Source organism: Tinamus guttatus, unplaced genomic scaffold, assembly GCF_059628265.1.
Source record: "Tinamus guttatus ecotype Peru unplaced genomic scaffold, ASM5962826v1 Tinamus_guttatus_pri_ptg000119l, whole genome shotgun sequence".
Classification (NCBI taxonomy): Eukaryota; Metazoa; Chordata; class Aves; order Tinamiformes; family Tinamidae; genus Tinamus; species Tinamus guttatus.
The window spans coordinates 1,307,045-1,332,405 of NW_028288653.1; the positions used below are offsets into that span (position 1 = coordinate 1,307,045).

General features: G+C 40.7%; 1 protein-coding gene across 1 annotated transcript in view; it reads left to right on the plus strand.

Moving 5' to 3' along the window:
* Positions 1-25,361, plus strand: part of ITGA9 (integrin subunit alpha 9) — a 194,665-nt gene that overhangs the window by 93,628 nt on the left and 75,676 nt on the right. Inside the window, exons 16-17 of the mRNA XM_088521367.1 lie at positions 8,419-8,574; positions 19,384-19,460. Of these exons, the coding sequence (XP_088377493.1) occupies positions 8,419-8,574; positions 19,384-19,460 (233 nt within the window). The remainder of the gene's footprint in view (positions 1-8,418; positions 8,575-19,383; positions 19,461-25,361) is intronic.

Sequence of the window (25,361 nt, forward strand, 5' to 3'; positions counted from 1 at the left end):
AATGGCTCTGGAATGATCATCACAGTTGCTTGATTTGTTTTTTTTTCCCCCCCTTTTTTTTTCCTTTTTTTTTAGATGAAATAGGCTATTTTTGATGGAGTGAAAACACTTCAGAAATATGTAGATTTCCTTGAGAATTCCCGAGAGAAGACTTTCCCAGGCAACTGTAACATGTTTTCCCTTTACCTATATTTATTTCAAAATTCTGCCCTCAAGAAGGTTACACTAATAAACACTATCTTCTCCATTTAATACTGGAGGAACAGATTTAGAAAACTAACATTCTTCCATGCCCCCTGTTGTGAGAACTACCCCTTCTCCTGTGTTTGAAGAAAGCATTGATATTTTTGTGTGGAAATACCTCCATATTTCTTTAGTAAACTGTTCTTATCTCACTGGTATGCCACTGCAGCTCCATTAACACCATTTGATGTACTCAAGCTTTCCTGTCATTCAGGAAAGCAAGCTAAATAAATGGCTTTCTCTGCAGGACTTCTAAGGACAATTTCTTTCAGCTCAACTGAGCTAAAATACCGTCAGTGAAAATGTTGATAACTTTCTTTCATCTCTATCCTCTTTTACTGAGGATGATTCTGCTTGCTTTCAGTCATGACAAAGTGCTGCTTTTTCTTTTATTTTGCTATTTTATTTATGGCGTTGAGCTTAAGTAGAACTTTTGCATTTGTTCCATACATGTGTTTCTAGTAAGGCTGTAGTGATGAAAGGCTTTTTGACGCATGGGATCATAATACAGGCATTCAAATCTAGTACCTTAAGACGAAGCATCAGTCAGGGTTTCCGGTTTGCTGCTACTGGGATATTTCATAGCCATTCAGGTCTGTCTTCCTCATCCACTCTCTTAGCTTATAAGAGATGTTCAGCTACCTGATCATTTGAGAGATCAGGCTTAGAGTTAAGGGAACATCTGGATATCTGCTGAGCAGTACAGAACCTTTTTTTTTTTTTTTTTTTCCCTCAAGCTGCAAATCTAGGGAATTCAGGATAATCTCATTCAGTCCATAGATAGCTGACCTACTGATAGTATGCTACCTAGTATGGTACCTCTAAGTGACATATGAGAAAGATTTATTTAATGAGTGCATGAGACAAAATATGCAGTAGGTCCCAGATCCAAGAAGGGATATGGATCCTGTCTCAGTTCATATTAGGTGCCTACAGGCCTTAAAAGACACCCCTGAAAAGGGAGCAGGCGTTTAGAGCCAGCGACCTAGTGGGAAGCACTGAGGACAGGAGCGCATCTTATTGTACAGTCCTCCTTGGGACTCCTTCATCGTCTGCACAGCTTTGGGGAGAAGCCTTTCAGTTACTTGGCCATTAACTCTTGGGATGCTCCTGCAAAAGCCGGTCCACCCTTTGCTTCAAAAACAGAGAAGAAAAATCCACCTGGGGAGAGGTGGTGAGAGCTGCCTTCTCTTAACTTAGCAGCTCAGGTTTTGAATGCTGTTGTGCAGGAGAAGAAGGCTGAGGTCAGGCAGAGGTTAGTTTCATATGGTGCCTACAAGCACCCACTAACGAGGAGCTGGGGACCTGCTCTCCACACCTCTGGTGTGAAGCCCATGCAGGCAAGCAGCAAGACTCCCGAGCCGCTGGGGCCGCAGTTCTGGGAAGCAGCTGGCCAGTCCTGGAGCCCAGCCCCTGGCTCCGAGGACAGCTCGCGAGTTCGATTTTGCACTGAAAGCTTGTTGGATGACACGTGCGCACAGCTGCATCCACCCCTAGGAACGTGTTCCACGGTCACAAAGTGAGAGGCTGAGCAAGAAAATTGAAGTATATGAATGCTCATGTTGCTGTGCTTTTTCAACCAACCCCACCTCACCACCGTGAACACCCCTGATTTAAACATACCTGGTGTTCAGCCATGTGGCCCACGTGCCAGAGATGTTGGACTCCTTCTCCTTTAACAGCTACATCCAGACAGACCTCTGTGTTTAGCTCATACATCTGGTTTGGAGGGAAAATATGTATATAGAGAACCGGGTCATTGAATTAACTCAAATTCTGGGCCTAGTGTATTTTAAGACATTATTAAAGGAAGTCTCTCTAAAGCTTGGTTTCGATAAAATCTCCTATCAGCAGAATATAAAATGTGGTAACTCCAGTGGAAAAGACAAGTATATGATAGGGTTACATGTATGCAGGAAGAGTCTGGATCTAATTATTGCCTCAATTCAGCATTTAATTCCCTGATGAAATATATCATACTTTCAGAAAGAAATTAAAACAAATAAATATTGAAAGTTTTACCCTCTTAGGCCTTCTTAGATTCTCTTTTTATACCTAAGTTTAGGTCTGAATTTCACTAACATTCTTCCGCTCTCAGACTTTTCTACTTGTGTGTATCTCAGTGCTGTCAGTACTGCAGTTGTGTTGCAAAGATCACTTGTAGCCAGCCTGGTACCCTGCAAAGCTTCATGTCTGAGTGGTGTTTCCTTCGGAAAGGAATAATATGGTTTTAGATACTTAAGAGCTCTTTTTTTTTTCCTAAAATATCAATTTTTCTAATATTGTATACAAAAGATATGTATATAATGACTAAAAGTGAACTGTGAAAGAGTCAAAGGAATGGGCGATAAAAGCCTAGTTAAAAAAGGTCTAATAATCAAATTTATAGATAGAAAGTGGGGGGGGAAAAGGCTATATAAAACCATGCTGTCTTTTTTAGCATCGCACGTTTTAGTATTGAGCTGTAAGGTCTGTGCAAACAAACTCATACATTATTGCATTTAGGTGGCACTTGGTGTTTTTTTCTTCCCACTGATCATTGCTGAAGGGTTATGAGTAACGCGTCAGCGCTAAGTCTTGGCAGCCCTTGGCAGGGAACGTTGACGCTGCCCTTCCCCCGGGTGCCACCCTTCCATGAGGTGGCACCCGGGCAGGGTTGGGCTGCCCCGGGGTGTCCCCCTTTGCGCTCCGGCTCCTGGCGCCCCGTGTTCGTTCAGCACGGCCGTCTGCCAGGACCTGCGTTTTTCCTTCCAATTACCGATACTTACGAAAAGGGCCCCCCGACCAGAGGGAGGCAGCTGTGAGGCCAAGGAAGCGCTCCGTCCTTTCGGACGCTGCTCGGAGCGCTGCCCGTGCGGCTGCCACCCAGCGAGTCCCTTGCTCCGCTCTCAGCGTGGGGATTCTCCCGAGCCCCGGTAATGTCTGAAGTCTAGCAACAAAGGGCGTTCGCCTGCTTGTTTAATCGCAGCTGTCGCTAGATCCTAAAAGAAAACAGAAGCGTGTCTTATCGAAACATTAGGCCTTTGATTGCCTTCATATGATATTAATTGCAACAACAACAAAAAAGCCAGTAATCTTGAAAATGAGCTTTTGCCAAGCAAAGTAACCTTCTAGTTCCGCCTCATCTCTGGAACAGTTTGCAGAGGTTTTTTTTTTTTTTTTTTTTCCCCCCTTTAAATGAAGTAAAGCCTAATGAATACTGTATAAAATTATAGCTCATGTGCAGAATGGAAACTAGATCTTCTCTGGAGGATTTTTGCATAACCACATTTCGTCTGCCCTTGTGGTGGGAGCTATCAGTGCTGGAATTGCACTGATAGGAAATAAATTGTTGCAAGTCCTACCAAAGTAAATGCAGTCTGGAGAGAGGCTCTCCCACGGTAGAGGTGGTTGCTCTGCTGCAGGGATTAATAGAAGGTTGGAAGTACTACTTGGATGTAAACTTGGGGTTTGTCGCTGAGGGATCATAACCTGGACTTTTCTACAGGGAGCGTTGCAAGGAAGAGGGCACATAAGCTGAGTTCCCAGTGTCTTGTTTGCAGCTATAGAAATGGGATGTATGCATCCATTCCTGTGAGATGGATGCAGATCTGTCCTCCAGTTTAAAGTCAATCTGCCTCGGTGGTACTTTTTACTCAACTGCATGGCACTTAATTCTTTTGTCCTCAATGACTCACAGTTTAGGGAGGGAGACTGAGAAGGTAATTTAATTTAAAGAAGTCATGCACTGCCATTTTACTGATTTATAAGCCATAATGTACTTTTATTAAAATTTTCAGCTGATACTTAATTTTATAAAATGTGGAAGTGCTGGCCTGTGCTTTGAAGGTCAGGGGAAATGTAAGTCATTTTTGGTATCACTGATCAAAGAATTGTTTATATGTAGGCACTGAGTTTAGGACATTAGGGTGCTGGTGACCTGTGAGCTGATTAAAGCATTATGCTGAATAAGCAATTAACATGATGGCTTTGCACGTTTTACTGCTTTAATACATTATCTATTAAACTCAGACTGTCAAATCTATTTTGCGTGTATTTAAGCTTGTAAAAATGCCTGCAGTCTATTATTAGCTCTTGTTTAAAACTTGAAATAAATATGTTTAGACTAAAAGTTTCAAACTGAATGTTTTAATGGGTTCTTGAGTTCATTCTTAGTCATTGAACTAAGCAGAGCTTGATTCTCAGAAGTCCTCACAAGCTGCAGTGCATTTGGTAAAATCTGCGAAATTGTACAGGGGTTGATGCCCTCAGGATCAGGCCAGGGATAGCAGAGAAAAGGGCTGATAGAGAATATTCACAAAGGGGAAGAGGAGAGAAACTCTGGAAAAAACTGAGTGAGGGAAAGCAGCAAGGGGCAGGCATGGAAGTAGCGCTGATAGAGTCAGCTTACTGGGAGGGTAAATCCTACCCCTTGGATAAAAACCTGGCCTGTTGCACCCCAACTTGTCTGAGTTTGTGGTGTGCACGTGCTCTTGGTAGCCCACATGAAGTTTGGAGAAGGCAGTGGCCGCCTGAGGAAGCACCTTGCAGTCTGTGCCCGTTTTTATCTCATCACCCACTTCATCCAAGCCTATGCCCAAGGAAAACAAGGAAAGCGGTTTATTAGGAGGGTCACACACTGTCTTATGGAAGGAATTGGAAACAATGCCCAGAAGCTTAGCTCCAATGGCTGACCAGCGCTCTGTGACTTCTTTTCAGGTTTTTAGGAGAAATTTATTTTTTCTCTCCCACTAAGCCAGAAACAAAAAGGGAGAAATTTATGGCCATGCCAGCTTCTACCACAAAGTTTGAGAAATATGATTTTCTTGAGATGATTGTTTTGGGAGATGAATTGGCGAGCATGCTCTCTCTTAGTTTAAGCTTTCAGGCCGAGAGTGTCTTTTGAAACTCTTTAAGCACCTTATTGCTTTCATAGATGCTCTGAAAAGTGAGACGGCTCTTCTAGGACTCGGGATTTCTTTGGCCTTGCATCGACCTTGTCTGTGCTGGATCTGTGGAAGGGTGTGCTCCATAACAAACACCCAGCTAGCTCATTCCAAAGCACCTTTTTCTTCAGATCCAAATGATGTTGAGCAGCATTCCTTTCAGAGAAAGATAAAAGGTCCAGGCTAAGGAATACAGCTGGCTAGGGCTTTTTCCGCTGAAGAAGGCTGTTCTGGCAGAAAGATAATTTACTGGGACTGATTTCCACAAAAGTCTTACTGGGAAAGTTTTGTATGTCCCCAAAGAAACCTGGTCAGAAGGAGAAAAGTAAAAAATCAAAAACACTTAAAGAAATTTCTTATAAGAACAAGAAAACTACATGGGATGCAGTTTTCCAGTGCCCGAATTACTACACGTACTACATGTAATTCGGGCACTGGAAAAACATGCAGGAGTTTGCAGTGTCATGTTGCCTGTGCATGTGTGTTGTTTATAATTGCTACTCACTGAACCCTTGTTATCCAGTTGTTTCTGTTGGTAATATGGATGCTTTGGATGTTTCACTTGCTTGATGTCCTCCAAAGCATTTTTCAGAGTCCTTTCTGTGTGTGCTATGATTTGCCAGAAATGATTTTTCACTACGCAGAAGCATGTCCAACCTTAATACAACTGTGCAGTATAGAACTGTTGAGGTGAAAAATGGTAGATTTTTATAAAGGCAGCCTGTGCAACTTTTCTCCATCAAAAGCCACTTAATTAGGGCCACATAGCTGATACAAAAAGCCATGATCTGAAAGGTTTTTGAATGCTCTCCTCAAACCTGAGTGTCATTGCAACCTGTGAGCTCCCTACTAGGTATCAGAGGCACCTAAATCTGTCGGCTGCCTCACTGGTACGTGATTGAGACATGAGAGGTAGTAGGTTTGGTAGACTGTGCGAGAAAGAAACTGGCTGAATTTCCAACCCAAAGTAATCATTCTCCAGATTGCATTTGGGCCAATATTTAGTATTCTCATTATGTGCTTATATTCTAGAAAGTCTGCGTTGTGCCTGTGAAACAGAAACTGCCTTTTCTCTGTGAAGAGAAGTCCCACAGAATGGCTCTTCTGTGTTTGTAGGATTGTGAGCAGAAGGGATTGAACATGTGGCAAAATTAATAACTGGGTAGCATTCATACTTTCATCCCTAATTAAAGCCAAGTGGGTATGTGAAATACATTTCCCCAGGGCTGTGGTGGGGGAATATCCACACATGTAATTAATCTAGCTGCTGGAAGTCACAATTTCAGCACTAAAATAAAGCAGAAAGAGACACCAGTGAACAATATGAGCACACTGCAACATTCATTGAAGTCACTGGGAAACTTGTCTTTTGACTTCAAAGGACGTTGGGCTGAACCTTGCAAGATCATATTAAAACACTTAGAAGTCATTAAGCACTTATTCTTGCCATACTGCAGTAACAGAGTTAGAAAAGCTATAGGTGGATTTTAATTTAATCAACGGCTTATACTTTTAATTGCTTGGTGTTTACACAGTTGGTTACATACAATTGGATTAGGCGGTGATTTGCCTGATGATTTATTGTGTTTTGCTGTTGCTTGATACTGTAGGTTTTTATAGCCTTGTTTCTGCATATATGTAGTCTTCTCACACACGGATACAATTCTCCTTTAAGTTATTACACATGACTTTTTGTGAGAGCAGAATTAATAACTTCTGTGTGTTTTACTATTGTTATTTTGTAAGCTCAGTATGGCCCAACCCCTGCCCCTTGGGGTGGGATTGTTGGAGGGCCTGAAGTCATCCAGCTCCCTTCCCCACAGAGGATTACCATCCTTTTTAGGTGATGGGAATGGGATCACATAGCTGTCCAACTTTTGTCTGGCACCACTGCTGCCGTCTTTGGAGTTGGCTAGTATTTGTTCCTGAGAACATGGTGGTACCAACCACTCCAGGCATCGCTGAATCTGAACTTCGGGTGCAATAGGTTGCCACTGGCTATAGGGAAGTCCGGAGATGGCTGGAGTCATGAGAGTAGAGGAGGGTTAAACTTAGTTGATCACCAGGCTCACCTGATGATCAGTGAATTGGCCTTGGTTTCAGGAGAGGTCTGTGTCTAATCAAAGGATTAGCAGAGAGCAAATGTTTGTCCTGAGACGGATCAAACAGTGTCATCAGAAGACCAGTTAGTGCGAGGCTCCTCCGTGTCTGGAAGGTGCTATTTAAATTGTGTTATATCTAAATTACTTGTGCTTCAGAGGCTGTGTTCAGAGAAGACTACTAAGAATAATTCAGGTTGCAACTCAAAGTTGCTGATCTGGCCCATTTGAAGATTTCTCAGATTGTTTAAGGTATTTATTTACTTCTTCAAATTCATCTGTGTTGAATTCACATGAAAAGTTTTAAGAAGCAACAATTTAAAGGTAATGTTTGCCTATGGAAAGGTAGAGCGTTTGCCATGTCTGTTTTCTGGTCGGATTGGATTCGAGAAGTCTAGACAGAGCAGAGCACAATCAGCATTTCATCTTTTCACAGAAAAGGGGCCTCAGGCTTTGTGGGTTGTGGCAAATGGCATGAGTTTTGTGGCTTGGGCTCAAAGAACAAGAAAAGGCAATCAATAATGAAGATGTCTCCCATAAAACAAGGAACGCGGCACAATTCAATGCATCTGGGAGCTCTTTTATAAGCAAGCCTAGATTGTAGCAATTAGAGAAACTGAAAACACTTGCTGTATTTCCTGGAAGCGTTGCTGCCCTGACTGTAGGGAGACGGACAAATTCTGCTTTGGGACCCAGGTTGGAAGATGGCTTTTCTTCTTGCTTTGTGTTTTTAGCCTTGCTTTATAGCTGCATCAGTACCTTTAGCCATTTATTGAGTTCAATGATGCTGAAAAAAAAAATATGATTTTTTTTTCTTCTAATGGCTTGATGAGCTAACTAGAGGTGATCTCTATCTAAGTCTGGGGTTTAGAAGCCCTACAGATGAAGCTTTACTCTTCCCTGCAAATTTTTGCTGCACTAATGGTAATAACACCCTAACTAATTATATCTTTTAAGAAAACATTTGTGCTTATTGAAAAATACCTGGTTTTACAGCTGTAGCAAATGTGCCAGTGGCTGCCAATGACTAATGAAACTGTGTAATGGAACTGCCTTTTTGTATATGTATATGTATATACTATGTATAAATTGGTTTAAACAAGAATTTCCACAGGTAAATTTTACACTTTTTGTTTGTTTTTGTTTTTCAGAAAAGAGTCAAAGATGTGATATCTCCAATTGTATTTGAAGCTGCATACAGCCTTGGAGAACATGTGATAGAAAGAGGGAAAGAGGAGAAGGAACTGCCGGCTCTCAAGCCCGTTCTCCGCTGGAAGAAGGGAGAGAAGATAGCGCAAAGGAACCAGGTCAGCCTCGCGCTGTGTTAAGCTGCACGTCTGTCTTGACCTCACTGATACAATTTGTTGTCCGGTTTTGGCTGGTTTTGATAGGAATGATCAGGGCAGCACTCAGGAAGGTGTTAAGTGTTCATGAAAACAGGCGGTCATGTTGAGGGGAAAAACCTGTTTGTGGCCATTTGAGGGAAAGACTAGTTTGATCCCAGTCTTTGGAAAGACAGATGCAGAAAAAACCCACAGCCCTTTCATCTCCTGTCATGCCACGGCAGAGCATCCATCTGTAAGGCTCAAAACTCCTTAGGGAAATCCAGTTTCTTCCCTCCATGGCTTGCCATAGCGCATGCTCATCAGCACTGCAGAATAATTTAGCTTGAGAGGGACTTTCGGAGATCCAATTCCTTACTCAAAGCAGAGCCAGGCTTGAGTTAGATCAAGTTGCTCAAGGTCATATCTAGTCAAGTTTGTTTTGTAAAATGTTCTTACACAGCTATGATCTGGTATTGCTTCTGAATATAAAACTTTTATTTATTTGTTTATTTATTTATTTTTCCCCTTCTCTTAGACCCTGGAAAGCTTGCCTGCAGTTACAGGCTTTTAGGAGTGGATTGTGAGATCTAGTTTTTAGCCTAGGCAAGTTTATCATCAGCAATATATTAAGCGATGCTTTGATTATCATGCACTATATTTCTGTCTGATGTTAACCATAAGGATATATTGTTCTGTGGAAGTCTGAAGGCTACTGGAAAAAAGTAATTAAAAGAGATTGCTTAAAAAAAAATCTCTTGTTTAAAGAGATTTGCCTTGTCATGTATCCAGGTGTTTTGAATTGTGTTTGGTTATAATCCTTAAAGAAATGATTATTTAGGAAAATATGCCTTATTTTTGCAAATGAATGAATAATATTTGAATTCAACTTTTTTTTATAAAGAGAGATTTGTGTGGCCGTTAAGTATCTGCCTATTATATTGTTGCAGAAGGGATGGTAACTCTTACAATCACATATTCATATAGGAATCTAGGTGCTTTACCACCAGATCTAAGCTTGATAAAGTCCTATTTAACCCTGCAGGCGTAGTCCCAGGTCCTTACTGAAATACCTAAATGTTGAGATTATAAACAGAAACAAAAATATGTTGGGAATATCCCTGACTTATTTTCTTGTGTAATGCGGATGAGCAGGAGCCAGTGCAACAATCCCATTTGCTTTCCAGATGTTGCTCACTTAGCTCTGTGAGAGAAGGGTTTTGACTTGGGGTGTGACTGGAAGCCTCTTTCCGCCAGGGAAGTGGGCAGAGTTTCAGATTTACTGTGGCAGTCATGGTGATAAAGCCCCGGCGGTGTAGCCTCGAGGCGTAGTTCTCAAAGGCTGATTTCATGGGAAAATCATTACTTGGCCTTCTCTTTCAGGCTTCTCCTCGTGTTGCAAGTAGAAAGTATTTTTAAAGAGCAAGAGCCACAGAAGCAAAGTTTTATGTAATAAACTTTACATTTTCAAAGAACCTAACAATTCTTTGACAATAACTTTGCATTGTGGCAGTCCAATTCAAGCTGATTTTAGTGGGCTCTGTTTTCACAGAGGAGTCCCGAGTGCTCGCTGAACATCAGCTTGGGTTAGCGTTGAGGGGGATGCTCGTTAAGAGAAGTGTAGACATCACACGTCCCTTGTGTCCCCAAACTGTGACTATTTATTGGAGGAGGCTGCTTCTCTTCCCAAGTGAACTATCAAAATATGAGAAGTAATTGGAGCTTCTGATAGTTCTGAGCAAATGGCTCTTAGCTGAAATTCCCTCCTGAAAAAATGCACAGTTTAAGTGAGACTTTGCATATTACCTGTTTTTGACAGAGAAGAGGCTCTGATTCCTCAAAAGGAAGTAATAATGTAATTAAACTGGCCTGAGAGATTATTTGGCCCAGATTACAGTAACAATAGACTTCTCACTGGTTTACTTATTTTCTTGGTTCTTGTGCTTAGCAGAAACTATGGTTGCTATAGCTGGGTATAATTATTTGTGGGAACAAATGCACATACAGAAGGGTCACGGGTAGAAGTCTACGGAAACATTTCTCCACAACTTGTATGGTGTTGGGTGGAGACTGGCTGTGTGGAGACGATTGCACATGGCCAGCCATGTGCAATCCTGCTCAAACAGAACATCTCTGACGGGTCAAGAGAGGGTGGGGAAACAAAGATTCTGCTTTCTTCTGTGTGTCACTGTTGTGAACTTTAAAACTTCCCACCCTGAAGATGACTTTCCATTAGCTTCCTTGTTGCCTCCCAAACCCAGTTGCTACCTCTGTTCTCTGGAAAAAAATAATAAATCTCCTTACTTCAGGGAAATTAATGTGTATTTAGAACTTTGTTTGGTTTAGCTCGTCATAAGAGGTTTGTACTATAACATTTATTTTTGTATACTCACTGTATAAATACATGTCAACCAAGAAGGAGAAAGATCTGCCAAATACAGTGGGGATTTGTTCTAGTAATATCTAGTAATATAACTTAGAGGTCAAAATGTAATATGTTAGAATTCAGTCTGTTTTAAATACTGTAATAAAATCACCTGCTGCTATGTGGATGGAGGCACCCTGTCGGTATAGGAAAATATTCACAGTAGAATAATTGCCTCAGTGTCTTCAGGAACAGTCTATCATAAAACTGCTTTTAAGTTATAAGAACAGGCAGACGTGTAGGACACGCTGTTCCCAACTGTACCACGGACACGCAGTGAGAGGTTGGGTGCAATGCTGCACCTCTGGGTGAGTGAAGCTAAGGTTTTCTGGGATTATGTAAACCTCACCTTTCTAAAGTAGAGGACTTTTTTGGAAATGGTTGTGCTTGAAAAGTCAGTCAAGTATTCGTACATCAATACATAAGCTTAGTTGACAGGTATGATAAAGGACAGGAGGATTTTTGTGAAGCTGAATTATGAAGACCTGTGATAATTTTAGTTCTCTGCACAGATAATTCTTTATTTTAAAACATCCTCCCCTTCCCCCCTCCCCCCCCCCCCCCCCCCCCGCCGTGCGACACACACGTCGTACTAAGGACAAGAGAATGGCAGAAAAAGACAGGCTGAAATGTCGTGTTTCTGCATACCATGTGGTCCAGGCTTGCTGGGTGCCTTCTCCAGAGCACCGAGCTCCCCATGTGCCATGTCTCCTTGGGCAAACCGATGGTGCCTGGGGATGTGTCTAGGTTCCAGAATGACACCCCCCATCCCGGGAAGCTTCTGGGGTGGTTCTTGGCATGGTTTTAGGCTGGACTAAGTATTGCAAACTCCTCCCAGGCATGGATCAAGAGTGAGGAGGTTCAAAGGGTCTTTCCCATTTTTCGCATTTCCACCCTGGTTTAGAGGCCAGTTTAATTTGCCAGTAGACATGTGCTTCAGTGGCTTAGTGTGCCTGTACATAGCCAGATAGGTGGAAGGAGCAAATTTCATTGTCTTATTCCTAGCCACCCAAGAAAGCTTGGGAAGACAACAAGAATTAGTCTAATTACTATTGTTCCAGATGAAACTTATTGCTGCTGGACTCTCCTCCTTGGTCAGGCTCCCAAATTCTCTCCCATATTTATTCCTTCAGCACCACCCATCCTGCTGAATTGCCCCTGTTTTCCCTGCGGTTGGGGTGGGTTTGCTAGAAGTGATGAGATCCACTCCTCCCTCTGCCCTCCCTTTGGTGGTGCCTGTCTTTGCTTTAGACACATTTGGTTAGAATCAGCGTTGAACTGGCAGGGACCGAGCGCTGTTTGTGCTAGGAAATCTGCAAAGGTCCCACCCTGAGCGTGTGCTGAATTAGGCCAAGCACTGCATTTGTCTCCTCTTTTCTTGAATGGCAATGAAGAGGGATGATTTATGACTCTGGAAGAGATCCAGGACTGCACTAGGACAGCAGGTGTCCAGATGTATTGTACCTCTGAAATGTTTATAATTAGCAAATTTGTTTAAGTAAGAATTAGTGGAAAACAGTGCCTCTGATAGTATTCTATTTTTCTTTTGTGTGTGTGTGTGCATGCTCATTCTTAAGCAATGACAGGCTTGGCCAGTAAGTGCCCAGATTTTTCATGAGGACTTGAAAGTTGAGGAAAAATAACAGAACTGGTTATGTATCAGATACGTTTAAAATCTCCAGGTTTAAGTCCATGGGCTACCTAAAAAACAATAGCTGATATCACATGCTAATAAATGTGTGTATGTGTATATTTGTATACTTATGCATATGTATAATTGTATATGCCTTTATGGGAAGGGTATGCATATATGCCAGTGTATGGGCAGATCTTTTATAAATGTGGCAGAATTTGAATTACATGATTTAAAGTAAACAAAATTTACTCCTTTAAATAAATAGGCAGAGAAGAGAGAGATGATCACATGCTCATTTGCAAAATGAGCCCTAACCCCAAATGCTTTGGGGTAATTTCTGCACTTCAGCATAACAGCCTGAATGTCATTTTCAAGCCAATCTGTGGGTTAGCTAGGGTAGAAAAAATGGGAATTTCCACATGGAAGAGAAAATTATAAGAGAAAATTGCAAGAAGTTTAAAAAGCAAATCAGTCAAACTTAGGAAAGCTTAGGAAGCTTAGGCTTAGGAAAACAGACTTCATTCCTTCAGTTTGTATTTTCACAGCAACTGTATGCAGTGGACTTAAATTGGAATGTTTAACGTTTTGAGAACACAGAGCTCATATGATAGTTCCCTGAAATAGCTCCTTTGTCTAAGAGAGCCTCTGGGCCGCAAAATGCTTGTCAGTCCAGAGCAATGTTCGTAAATACAAAACCACTTAAATACAGGTGGATTTTGGGAGAGGACTTGCATGTAGCCTTGTGGTTCTGAGTGAACTAAAGGGAGATATGAATCGCCTGTCCACTTCTTCTGAAGCTTTTTCTGTGTTTCCAGCTGACAAAACAGTTGCCATTTGTTTATCATTCGTCATTGCTATTATGTTTTTTGTATTTTAATTACATATTTGGACAATAAGTAATAAAAGATTTGACTCCTATGTTAAAATATTTAAGTATGAAAGCATCATGGGTAAAAAAGATTCATCTTGCACAGTTTCAGTCTTAGCAGTAGATACAAGGGAGTTTGTAATGGGGAATGTTCCTGAAAATCATTAGAAATCTCTCCAGAGATTATATAATTGGATTATTTTTAGTCATCCAGAATTAAATAGAAGACCGTTAAAGACAAGACAGGAATGTATATTGTGAGGTATGCTCAGAAATCCATCCTATAATGGTAGTGGGAGATGGAGCAATTAACACGACAGATCCTTCCCATATACTGTTCCATGGATTTATAAGGTCTGAAGTCCTGTAAAATGAGAACACTATTTGGATGATTTGAACTGTTCATGGTCTAAAAAAGAAAAAAATGCCTCCGCCTGAAAAGTGAGTCAGACTAGAAATCTGATAGAGCTGTGAAAGACTTGGGGGCATATTTCTGTTGCCACCAACTGTATCCATATTCACCCCAGGAGAATATGAGGACAAAAGATTGCATTGTTAAGTCCACACTGCTGTGAGGAATAGCTGATGTACATATGCTTATTAATTTCTGCTTGTTCTCAATGGCTAACAGGTTTCATTCCTGATCTTTTCCACGCAGATGATTTCCTTTGGGAATTCCTGCTCCTCTTACATTTGAATGTTCTCTCTCTTCTCCATCTTGGTGCCCACCAGGCCCACATTTTAGCACTCACTGACGGGTACAGATAGCAGACTACAGCCGAGCTGGAGGAGAAGGGGTTGCGTTGGGCCTTAGGTGACACTTGGCCTGTGGCAATGTGGTAGTCATGAGCCTTAGGCGGAGAGCTTTCCACTCAGTAAAGTGGATTGATTTCCCTCTGGCCTTCTCCACTTGGCGAAATTCAGCTCTACGTGGTTCGCTTGCACTACCTGCATAAAGTAATTATTACTGCTCAGTCCCTGCGTTCTTATAACAGTATGCTGTGAATGAACAGCTGTTTTCTTGGTGGGAAGACTTGCTCCCATGAAGCTTACGTGGAGTCCCAACTTGCTCCTTGCTCGTCTCAGTCACTCTCACCATTGCAGCATGACACGGCTGTTTGCTTTACTGGTAGGATTCTCCTGCAGGCTAATGGCTCCCATGCTGTTCATTGCTTTGTCATGCATTTGCCCCAGCATTCACTGGGGATATTGCATAAATAATCTGGTTTTAATTTAGCTGGCACATCTGATGAAATGCTGGAAACTTTTTGAGAATAGTAGTTGCTTTTCTAGAGGGAATGTAGTTGGCTCAGCAGGATATTCGAATGGATTTTTTACCGTCGGTTGTTAGTGAAACGTAGGATGATGTGTAGATAAATTCAGTAACTATTTCTTTATCTGAGCTCAATAGGTGATCAGGGTCTGTAGGCAATAGCTTTATTTTGCAGACAACTTTAAAGCCCAAATAAATTATAAAAGGCGTAAAAATAAGGCTCCTGTGTCTGCTTAGGCACTTTAAACATGTATGTGACTAATCTGTAGAACTGCGGAAGAGTTTTGTTTTGTTTTCCTGGAAAAGGCAGTGAGATTTGCTTACTGCTCCATATTTTTAAAAAATTGCTCACATGTTGTGGTCCTAAATAAGGACCCTGGAACCTAACTTCACCAGATAATGTGGGAATAGCCACAGCATCAAGATATAAACACTAAAGAATGATTCAACTAATAAACTCCTTTTTTACATCTTTTAAATCTGCTTTTTTTCCCATGGTTTAATTGCAAAATCACTCTTACACACGCCATAGAGTATAGTGACAATTTACATGAAATAGAACTTGGAATACTATACTCTTAATCCAGATTATATTGAATTAACTGATTTATTCCACTGAAGTGTAGGGCAGACTTTTGAAGGCTTGAGGAATGGATGGGCAATTAACGAGAGCCAGCCCTGCTCCTTTTTTCTTTTGAGATGCACTCTTAACTGTCTGTGGATTGATGTGCTGCTTCAGGTCTGATGTAGGGTGAATCTAGTCTGGTCACTTCCTTTTCATGTGAAAGGATGGAAGCAATTCTTGCTGAAACACAATAGTGGAAACGTTGCAAGGTCTTAATTGCATGCTTTGGCTAAAAGACCTGAATTTTCTGTGTGATTCCCTGAATTTGGGGTGGTTAAATATCTTGAAATACTTTTTTTTTTTCTTTTTTTTTGTGTTTGTTTAATGGATGGTTTCCAGTATTTTCTGTGCACAGGGTTGCCATAAACACAGCGTTTTTCAGTTTCTCTTCCATTTGTCTTCCCTGCTCCCAGACACATAATGTTTTTAATTTTAGATAGTCATTGGAAGGAAATGAAGTAAACTAGGGAGTCAGGTTTGAACCCCCAGATTGGTTCCTCTGAGTAGCCAGCTGAAGCCATTAGGCTGAAATTGGTCTCTGATGTGTGTTTTCCTTCTAGCCTCATAGTAGTAGTCCAGTATCAGCAGAAAGAAATGGAAGCATCTCTTTACCCAGATGCTCAGTGTTTAGGAGGCTTTAGGATATGGGAACTATGGATTCAACCACTGCCTCCTTCGTGAGGCGGATGATTATGAATATACACATGGCTTGTACCACAAAATGCAACTTTTTGTTGTCCTTTAAGAGATGGGCTGAACACAAGGGTACTTGCTACGAGGCCCTGAGATGAGCACCTGTCTAGGTGGATCCTCCTCCTCAGTTAGTTCTAGGTGTCTTCTTGGTGTCTGAGGTGTACAGATACACCTTATTCACCCTTTATAATTAGTGTCTTTTCAGTTAGGCTCTCTGAATTGCCCTCTAAAGGGCTTTGGCAACATAACATGCATCCATATCTCCTGACCCTTAAGGATGCATCTGCCATGGTTTCTGCCCAGAAGAGCTGTCAGGAAGAGTTTGAGGAAACTGCGTGTTTGTCCAAGATATCTGTTGGGCTGGTAGGAAGTTCTACAGGGCAGTTCTCAGGAGCTGCCAGGTCCTATGCAACAAAAGTGAATGCAGAGAAAAATCACAGATCCTAAAAATTCTGGATTTACTCTGTTTTGCTGTAGATCTGGTGGTGCCATATCTGCTGAGCTCATGGTGCACATTCTGGCGTTGGTTCTCTGCTTGTATTGTGAATATAATACACAATACATAATGATGCTAAAAGCATCAGGATTATCATCTTCGCACTAGTGAGCATACAAGCTCACTATCAAGTTTATCTCACAGAAGTGCCAGACAGAAGCACTGTGGCCTCAATATAAGAATGCAGTTGTATTTCTCCTGCAGTGCTCTAAACAACATGCAAATGTTCAGCTGGTGGTTTCTGGCCCAGAGAGATCCCAGCCCAAACAGACCAAGCAAAGGTACAGTAGGAAAATACCTAGATGATATTCACAAATGTTACGATGACAGCGTGCTTACCCCCTGATTCCTTAGAAGGGATTTGAACACACAGGAATTGGTCAACTAGAAAGGCAGATGAAGCCCCATCTTTGTGGGGTGGAGCAGGGAGGGGCCAGCAAAATGCAAGAGAAAGTCAAGAAAGCAGATTGATTTGGCTCCATGAAGTGACATGGTTAAGGCTCTAGCAAGCAAAGTGGGGTGCAGTCATACCATCGTCTGTTCAGTCCAGGGAAATGGTGGGAAATAACAAAATAATCCAGAGATACCATCAGCCTGCAGTGGAGTTGGCTGCTGAACCAGTTCCTGCAGTCTCGAAGGCGTCCTGAGTGCTAGGAAGTTCTGATGGGACTGGAAATCCTTTCTCCCCCAAACCCGAACGAGTTCAAGAGCCTTTAGCCCAGTGTTGCATGGGAACTTGAGTTGCTCTAGCACAACAAAAAATTCCTAATGTATTTCAAAGTTCATGGTGTAGTGCATGATGTAGTGGAAGAGATATGTGCTCAGTAGTTTTAGGAACCAAAGTATTTGATCATTTCTGATGAACTATATCTATAGAAACAAAATTCCAGAATTATTAGATAGTTCCTTGAATGTATTTAGAGTACTTGAATCTTTTAAAAGTGTAGGTCAGATCTTTGATCAATCTGTTCACTTTGCCAAGATTTCTGCAATTCAAACAGGGAAATTGTCAGGCAAGGATACGTCTACAGTTTATTTTTCTTTCTCCTGTGAAGGTCAAACAGTCTTTCCTATATATAGCTACTCTAGCTTTGGAGGATTAGTTCTGAGGACTTTCCGACCATCTCTCTGAAATGTTCCACATTTTGAGAGTGATTCCCATGCCAGCTCCTGTCTTGGGACTGGGTTGTCTCATGATTACCACCTTTTGGTGTAGCTTTCTTTATTAAGGAGAAAGTTTAAGTTCAGCCCTTAGTTTAAATTCTCAACAATTTCCACTTTTGAAATTCTGAGAAAACAAAAGGTAGGAAAGGACAATGAGTCGTTGGAGTAGCTAGCCTTAGGTGAAGTGCCCACCCTTCGACACTCTTGAGTCTTTCATCTTGTTGGAAATTATTGCAACTTACCTCATAGCTTGAAATCTGCTTGTCCAATGCTAAGCAGCTGCATAAAGGTCTATGTGTGTTTCAAGATTTTAGACAATACAGAAAATGTAAAGCTGTCTATCTCCTTTGGGAAGGATCTCCTTAGTGAGTGAAAGACTAGAAATCTCTATCTAGACTCAAAGTCTTTTTTCAGTGCTGATACAGTTGGGCAGAGCTTTTCAAACACAAGACTAACTCTGCATGTTGTCTTTCCCCTGAGGCTCTGCAACACTGCGATTGTTGTCTGCAACCTATAGGGGTTTGCTATCTCTTCCCATTTACGCTTGAAATTTATTTGATTTGGATAAAGGAGTCATGGAAATATCCTTTTGTAGAAAGGAATATTCGTGTTAAAGGAGGAGACTCGGGTAGTGTCAGGTTTCCGAGGTGAGCACTTTTCGTTATCCTCATTTAGGGTATTTTTCCCTTGAATATTTCGTAAACTGAAAAGCATTATACATCTGAGAGAATGAACTCTGCAGCCTAAAAAGTCTTCAGCTGAATAGAAGGCTATTGGCCCCTGTTCTCAAAAGCGGGGGAAAACTAACCATGTTCTTGACAGAATTTGAGTTTCCTGGATACTACAAATATGTTCCTGCCATCTTATCTCAATTGCTGGTAGTCGTAGAGATTTGCTTAGGCTTGTGTGGGTGTCACACACATTCCCTTTCTGTCAACATCCCTTTGCTGCTTAAATGCTGCATGTATGCCTCATGATGTATCTGCATTTTACAAATTCTAGTTTTATCAATCCGTTTAGTTTTGGAAATGGTGGTCTTTTCTAGAATTCATGAGATGGGCAGTAGTTGCATTGTTTAGGTTATCATTGGTATGTCACAGTTGTTCGTAATTTTCTATGAAATTGAACCTGAAATGTTTCCTACCACATAAACAATTTAAACACAATTTAAACAAATAATTTAAATCTTTATTCTAGGTCAGCAAATCTGCTTGATTCATGAGTTCTTCTATTTCAGTTGTTAGAACTGAAAATAGTTTCTTAAACAGTTTCTTATTTTCTGTTTCATTTCCATACATATGGTGGGATCAGATATAAGAGTGCCAGAAATACCGTGTGAGAAGTAATTCTTGTCAGATGGGAAGCAGGAATGGACTGAAGAAAATCTCCAAGAGTGTCTGATTTTGGTGACTCTTCATGTTCAATTATGACAGAACAAAGAGATTTTGATAAAGATGTGATTTGGCTGCCTTTGAGTTTCCCTAACATTTTTACCATACATTTACATATTACAACTTTGTGTTCTTTCATATCATCCAAACATGTTGCTATTTTAACAAAACTTTGATCTTACCCTTTGCATGCTGTAACAGTACTTTTCTCTCTTTTTCACAGACTGTTTTTGAGAGGAACTGTCAATCTGATGACTGTGCTGCTGATTTGAAACTTCAGGGTAAATTACTGCTGTCTAGGTGAGTGGATGATTTTTTTTTTTTTTCTTCTTGCCTTCTTTGATTTTAAGAAAGAAGCTTTGAAAATCCAAAATCCAAATAAAGACCTCTTATGTCCTGTTTCAGACTAGAATGATGATGTTGATTATATCATCTTTAGTGAAATAATGTGTAGAGAATGCACATAAAATCAGAAGATCCTTGGTGGTAGGCTCAATGCACACATGAAATAAGATACCAAGACAAAACTGGAGAAGAAAGCAAGCATAGAGGATGGGGGCAGGGAAAGTAAAAAAATATGCTCAAGTCAGGTCTCGATCTGCTAGTCTGTGCCAATTTTCAGAGACAATAAAACACCATTGCATGGTAGGAGCAAAATTGAATGTGGCAAAGCCCTTTCATTCAGAAAAAAAGACACACACAAAAATAAAGTAAGCAACAACTCAGAATATGGTAAGGTTTTATTTTATTTTTGATTTTTTTTCTGAATTGTGTGATTTTGCTAACTCTCTGGGGAAAAAATGCTTTCCTTTGCCAGTTCTTTCTGTTTATAACTTGGATGTGTGTATATATGTGTGTGTCATTTTACTTTCTTCTCGGATAATAAACCTCATTAAGTAGACAAGATATGTTTTGTCCCTTTTGTCTAATGATCCTAGGAAAATGCCTATACTTTGTCAGGATGTAGTTTTTTTCAATTTCTGAATAGATGGGGCTAAAGGTGAACTTCACACATCACTTCTGTTTCCTTTTTTTTTCCAGCTTGTTAAGCACATTTTTAGAAATGTAAATGCTGATGCCAGTTATTTAATTGTGTGTCAGCGGTTTAGCTATATGATACAGATCCTTTTTGTGAAACACTTTGCTTTCAGGTCAGGTAAGAGTGGAGAAGAACCTGCTCTCTTTTAGGGAAGGAAAAAAAAAAAGTCAGCAGATATACACAGGTTTTAGGTAAGTCTATAGTGTACCGCAGTTTTAGTTGAAGATGAAACTGAACCAAAGTCAAATCTGAGAAGTTACGGACTTCTCCAGACACTACTGAAGTGAACAGGAATGTTTCACTGCATTGCCTGGGACCTGGATTAGGTCGCAGGTTGTGGAGTCCAAGCTTCCACTGTGATTAGTCTGGATTTTTGACCTTTGGCTAGAGGTTAGTGGTGAGCAGAGTGTATTAAAAGTAGAATTGGAGGCCTGTCTGTGTAGACTGGGAAAACATATGAGCGATTTGGTCCTGCAGGTGAGGAATACTCAATAAAAAGTAAGGGTTGGGCTCAAAAACCTGTTGTCAGTCTGTGCCTCGTAATCTCAGCAGTAAGAGCTGTGTTGAGTGACTGGAACATTAGACTATTTACTTTTACAACTGTTATTTATGTTATCGTGGCAATTTAAAATCCTGAACTGTCAAAGCAGCTTCGTTATTCAAATACAATACAACATTCCTGTAGCAAAATGTTGAGCAAAAGCTCTCAACCTTTCTTTATTCAGCGACATTTTGAAGTTCACTATGAGATAAACAGGATGTCGTCAAATCATTCAAGTCTATAATGAATGGGTTCTTTTTAGGTAAAGGAGCGTGTCTGCTTCAGTTATTAAGAAACCTATGAGATCGGGTATCTCTAAAGAAAGCAGAATGATCTTTCTGCCTATAAAAATACAGGAATGTTGCTAGTCTTAGCAGTGCCTTGCCTGGTTTTATTAATAGGCGTATGAGTGCTGTTAGCATCAAAGGGCAGCCAGCAGCTTAGGAGCGGGGCAGAGGAGACGCGTGGAGTGTCCTGGGGTGTGAGTGAAGGCAGGGGCAGATGAACAGACAGTTCATCTTTCCAGTCATAACTCTTCTCAAATCCAACTTTCTTAGTAATCACGTGAGGCTTTGGCACCACAGAGTGCGCAGGCTGACCTCATGGCCTCACCGTCAAAGAATCTTCATTGTTAAACCTTGTGGCTGTCATCAGAGAGGGCAAAGTCTGGTCCTACTTGTGCAATAATGCCCCATTTAAAAAAAAAAAAAAAAAGTGATTTAAGGAAGAGGAGACTTGTATCTTAGCATAAAAAAAAGTCTGTTATGTGTTGCGTATGGGTAACTCTAATGGCACAATCTGAAACGATGAGAGATATGGGAATAAAATATTTTGCAATGGGATTTATTTTTATAGCCATAGCCTTTGGGACTGGTAAGCAATAGGTTTTGCTTGCCAGCAAAACAGTACTGAAAAGCAAAATGCAATTAAGAGTGTTCTGTTAGCTATTATTTTCAAATATGTTTTTTAGTATTAAAAATACCTTTATTACGTGCCATGCTTGACTTGAATGTTTTAGTCTTTTTTTTTTTTTTTCCCAGTGCAGCAAATGTCTTTTCCATTAGGACTATGCAGTAAATAACACATTTTTATTGAGCCTCCCCCTAGCTACTTGTTGAGAACCTGAAATGCATCTGTTTCCTCATGATGTGCTAAATCTGAGGTCTGTGTTTTGTGGAAGGTTAGACGTGTCTAACTTTACAAATGTGCGTATCTGCACTTTTGCTATTTCTGTGGGAGAAAAGTCCTGCAGTCTTTGAAGAAAGACCGAGAACTGCGAGTAGCAGAGTAGACAGGAACACCGATCTTAACCTGTGATACTAATCAGCTTCGGGTTCTGGTCCATTACCTGTCCATCTGATGGACATTTGGGCATCTATCTGCAAAGGCAATAGCAGGTATCAAGCCTTGTTTAGACTCTAATGGTAACCGAGTGAAAAGCATAAGGGAGGTGTTTAAGTAATAGTAAAGGTGTTTGGGGGGAAAAAGAGACTTTCTTTCAGCTATAACAAACAAACCAGCTAAAAGACCAGAGGAGAATGGGTGGTAGCTTCCTTAGGAGATGCAACTGGAGAGGAAATCCTGCATGACTGTGTAAATATAATGACAGCCTGTGTCCCACAATGAGGTGAACAGCTTTGCAGAAAACAAGTTGTGCAAGAAGAAAAATGATGTTGTGGCCTGTCATGTAGCTGCTGTGTTCCAGCGTGAGCAAAGCGAGCTGTCCGCGTGTTATGTAAGTCGGTTTGTAAAGACAAAACTGTGAGCCTCCTTGGATAGAAAATGCCATAATAAATATCGCTATTCCTGAGAAGGCTCCAAGAGGAAGCCTGAGTCCCATATATTTATGTGACATATGCGTACCATTCATCTGTCATTAGAAATAGGATTACTCACCCATTGGACTGCTTCTGCTTCAGTGTTTGGCTGTTTGGAATATGTAACTTCCTATTGTATTGGTTTGGAGGATCCTTAACAGATACCTTTTGTTACAGATTCAATTTGACCTTCTCCCCTTGCAGACTGATTGGGGTTCTTGTATGTATTGCTGCGAATAATTTATGTTGGGATTGTTATGTTGAACAAAAGTCAAAGAGGTCAAAAAAGCAACAGGTGAATTTTGCAGACTTTCAAGTTTTGCAGGTTGTTTTGCATTGAAGCCAAAGCTTTCAAAAGCTTATAGTAAAATGGAATTTTTGAGAAGTGTTCCTTCTCCAGTTGAAAGGTCAGGCTTGTGACTTGGGCCATCTCTGCTTCTGTGAGTCCCTCTGAAATTAGCCAGCAAAGGAACAAAAATCCAGTCTGTCAAAAAATTCATTGAGTTTGAAATGTTTCCATTTCAAGAAAGTGGTAATTTATGAAAATGTATTGCCAGAAACCTTATGACCAGGCCTACAGAAGCCTTTTCTCTCCCAAAGAAATTCCTTCCGCGACCTACTAAAGAATTAACAAGGTTTCTGCCAATCCTCCTCCTGCTGCTTTGACCTATTTTGGCTTAGGTACTGAACAGGCAGGTAAATGGTTAGATAATGATATTCTGGGATGTGATCTTGGAGGACCTAACCCAGACATCACAGAAAACACACTGGGGAGAGAGCTTGCCTCTTTCCCCCACCTTCTGCTCACTGGGCTTTTGACCAACTCTCAAATTTACAAGCACATTATTTGTGTTTGAGGAGAATGAATAATTTCACATGGGTGAATACTATGCAACTAATGGAGGTATGTGATTGCTTTGCAAGTGCTGCTTGCAGATGAAGTAAAGTACGTGCTGCTGGGCTTGGTAAATGATTGGTAGTATTCCCTCTGATTCACTGCAGATAAAAATGTGTTAGGACAGCTTTGTCCAATTTGGTTTTCACCAACACAAGCAATAATGGTGCAGAATGCTAGCTTGGTGTGGTAGCAATGTAAATGGGCAGCGTGCTCCAAGGGAAGGAGCAATAACGTAAAGTTTCGGTCAAAAACATCTCAACTTTTGTGGCTATTTCATGAATATAGTAATGTTTAGCAGTTTTTTAAATAAGGGATTTTCACTGATCATAGGCTTTGTTAAACCTGTGCAGAAAAGTTGCAAGCTTGTGGTCTAATGTGGGAAGCAGAGTTGTTTCATGAGTTGGACCAGACTCACGCTTCGGCACTTATCTTGCTTTGATCAAACAACAGGAATTCGTTTCCAGGGAGGCCTCACATTTCACGGCCTTTCCCGTTGTGGTTTTATGCCCCTGAAATGCATCTTAACACAACATTGATGATGAGGAAAAACAATATCCTTTCATTTGGGGTTTAATTACATGCTCAGATAGTATCTATTTTTTCCTTCCTCTTCACTCATAGCAGATGCAGAGTTTGTTTTCTCTCATTTTATCTTTTGTATCTTTCATTGAACTTGCACCTCTTAGAAAAATGTTTTCAACCCCGCGTTTACCCTAGCCAGGCTACTCTGAGTAGTGGAGCTCTTCAGTTTGAGTTTTTTTTCTGCTTTATTAAAAAAAAAAAAAATCAAAAGAGGAACAAGCACATGCTATGATTTAGCAAATCTAGTGCTCTTGGGCTTTCAGTTGGGACTTTGTTTCTGTTATACTATAGATACACAGTGGTTATTCCTGGCACCAGGGACACAGATGCAGAGCCCTGACTGGTCCGATGGGGCTTATGTGCTGCTCACTTGGTCATACCCAATCCTGGCTTAAGTTTAGATCTTTTTAAGTACCAAAAGATTTTTTTTCCATGGAGAGAAGAATAGGAAAACATTGGAAAAATGCATCTGGGTAGGTTCTTTTCTATTTTCTCAAGAAATCATGCCAAGTTTCACACTGGGATTTAAATGATTTCATAAATTATAACATATTTTAATGCTATTTCAAGGTAATTTTGGCACACAGCAAAAGACTTACTATTCCATTTTGTGTATATTAGTACATTTGTAATTGTATTTGGAATTAAGACTGTTTGGTGAATCCAGGAGGCAGAGCTCTGATTTCTAATTTATCTTTTACCTGCAACTAGTTGCTAGTAGATTGAATGCTGCATTTGTGAGGCACATGGAAAATTTTGTTCTAGTACATCCAGGATCTGATTTGCAGTTTCCTGAAAGGGCTACCCAGCAGTGCCAGCAATTAATCAGGATGTAGTATAAGCTGCAATGGGAGCATCATCTGAGGAACGAGTGAATGTTTTCCACTGCTGAGGGTGAATGGGGATGAAGGAATGGTTCTTCGGTTTCCATCTGGCTAGCTGCACACAGAGCTTCATAAATCTCTTACAAAATAAATAAAGCCCAGTTTGATAGCTGTGGCCAGTTCCGTTCCTTTTGAACATACGGTGGCTGAACCCGTCCAGATGGTAATAGAGCCATCAAGTGATGAGTGGCAACAAACCTCAATACTTTACTTGTAACGCAAGAATACAGATTTCCCCTCTGTTTTCTTTTTTTTAATAGCAGGCCATTCATTACCAGGCATGGGTATCGTACAAGCCAGTCATACCACTTCTTACATGTTGCTCTACTTTGTAAACGCTACTCGACTGTATCTTTTCAAATAGGATATTGTTCTTCTTTTTTCTTTTTCTTTCTTAACTCAAAAGTGATGTGCTTTGGTATAATTTGAGTTTCTTGCTG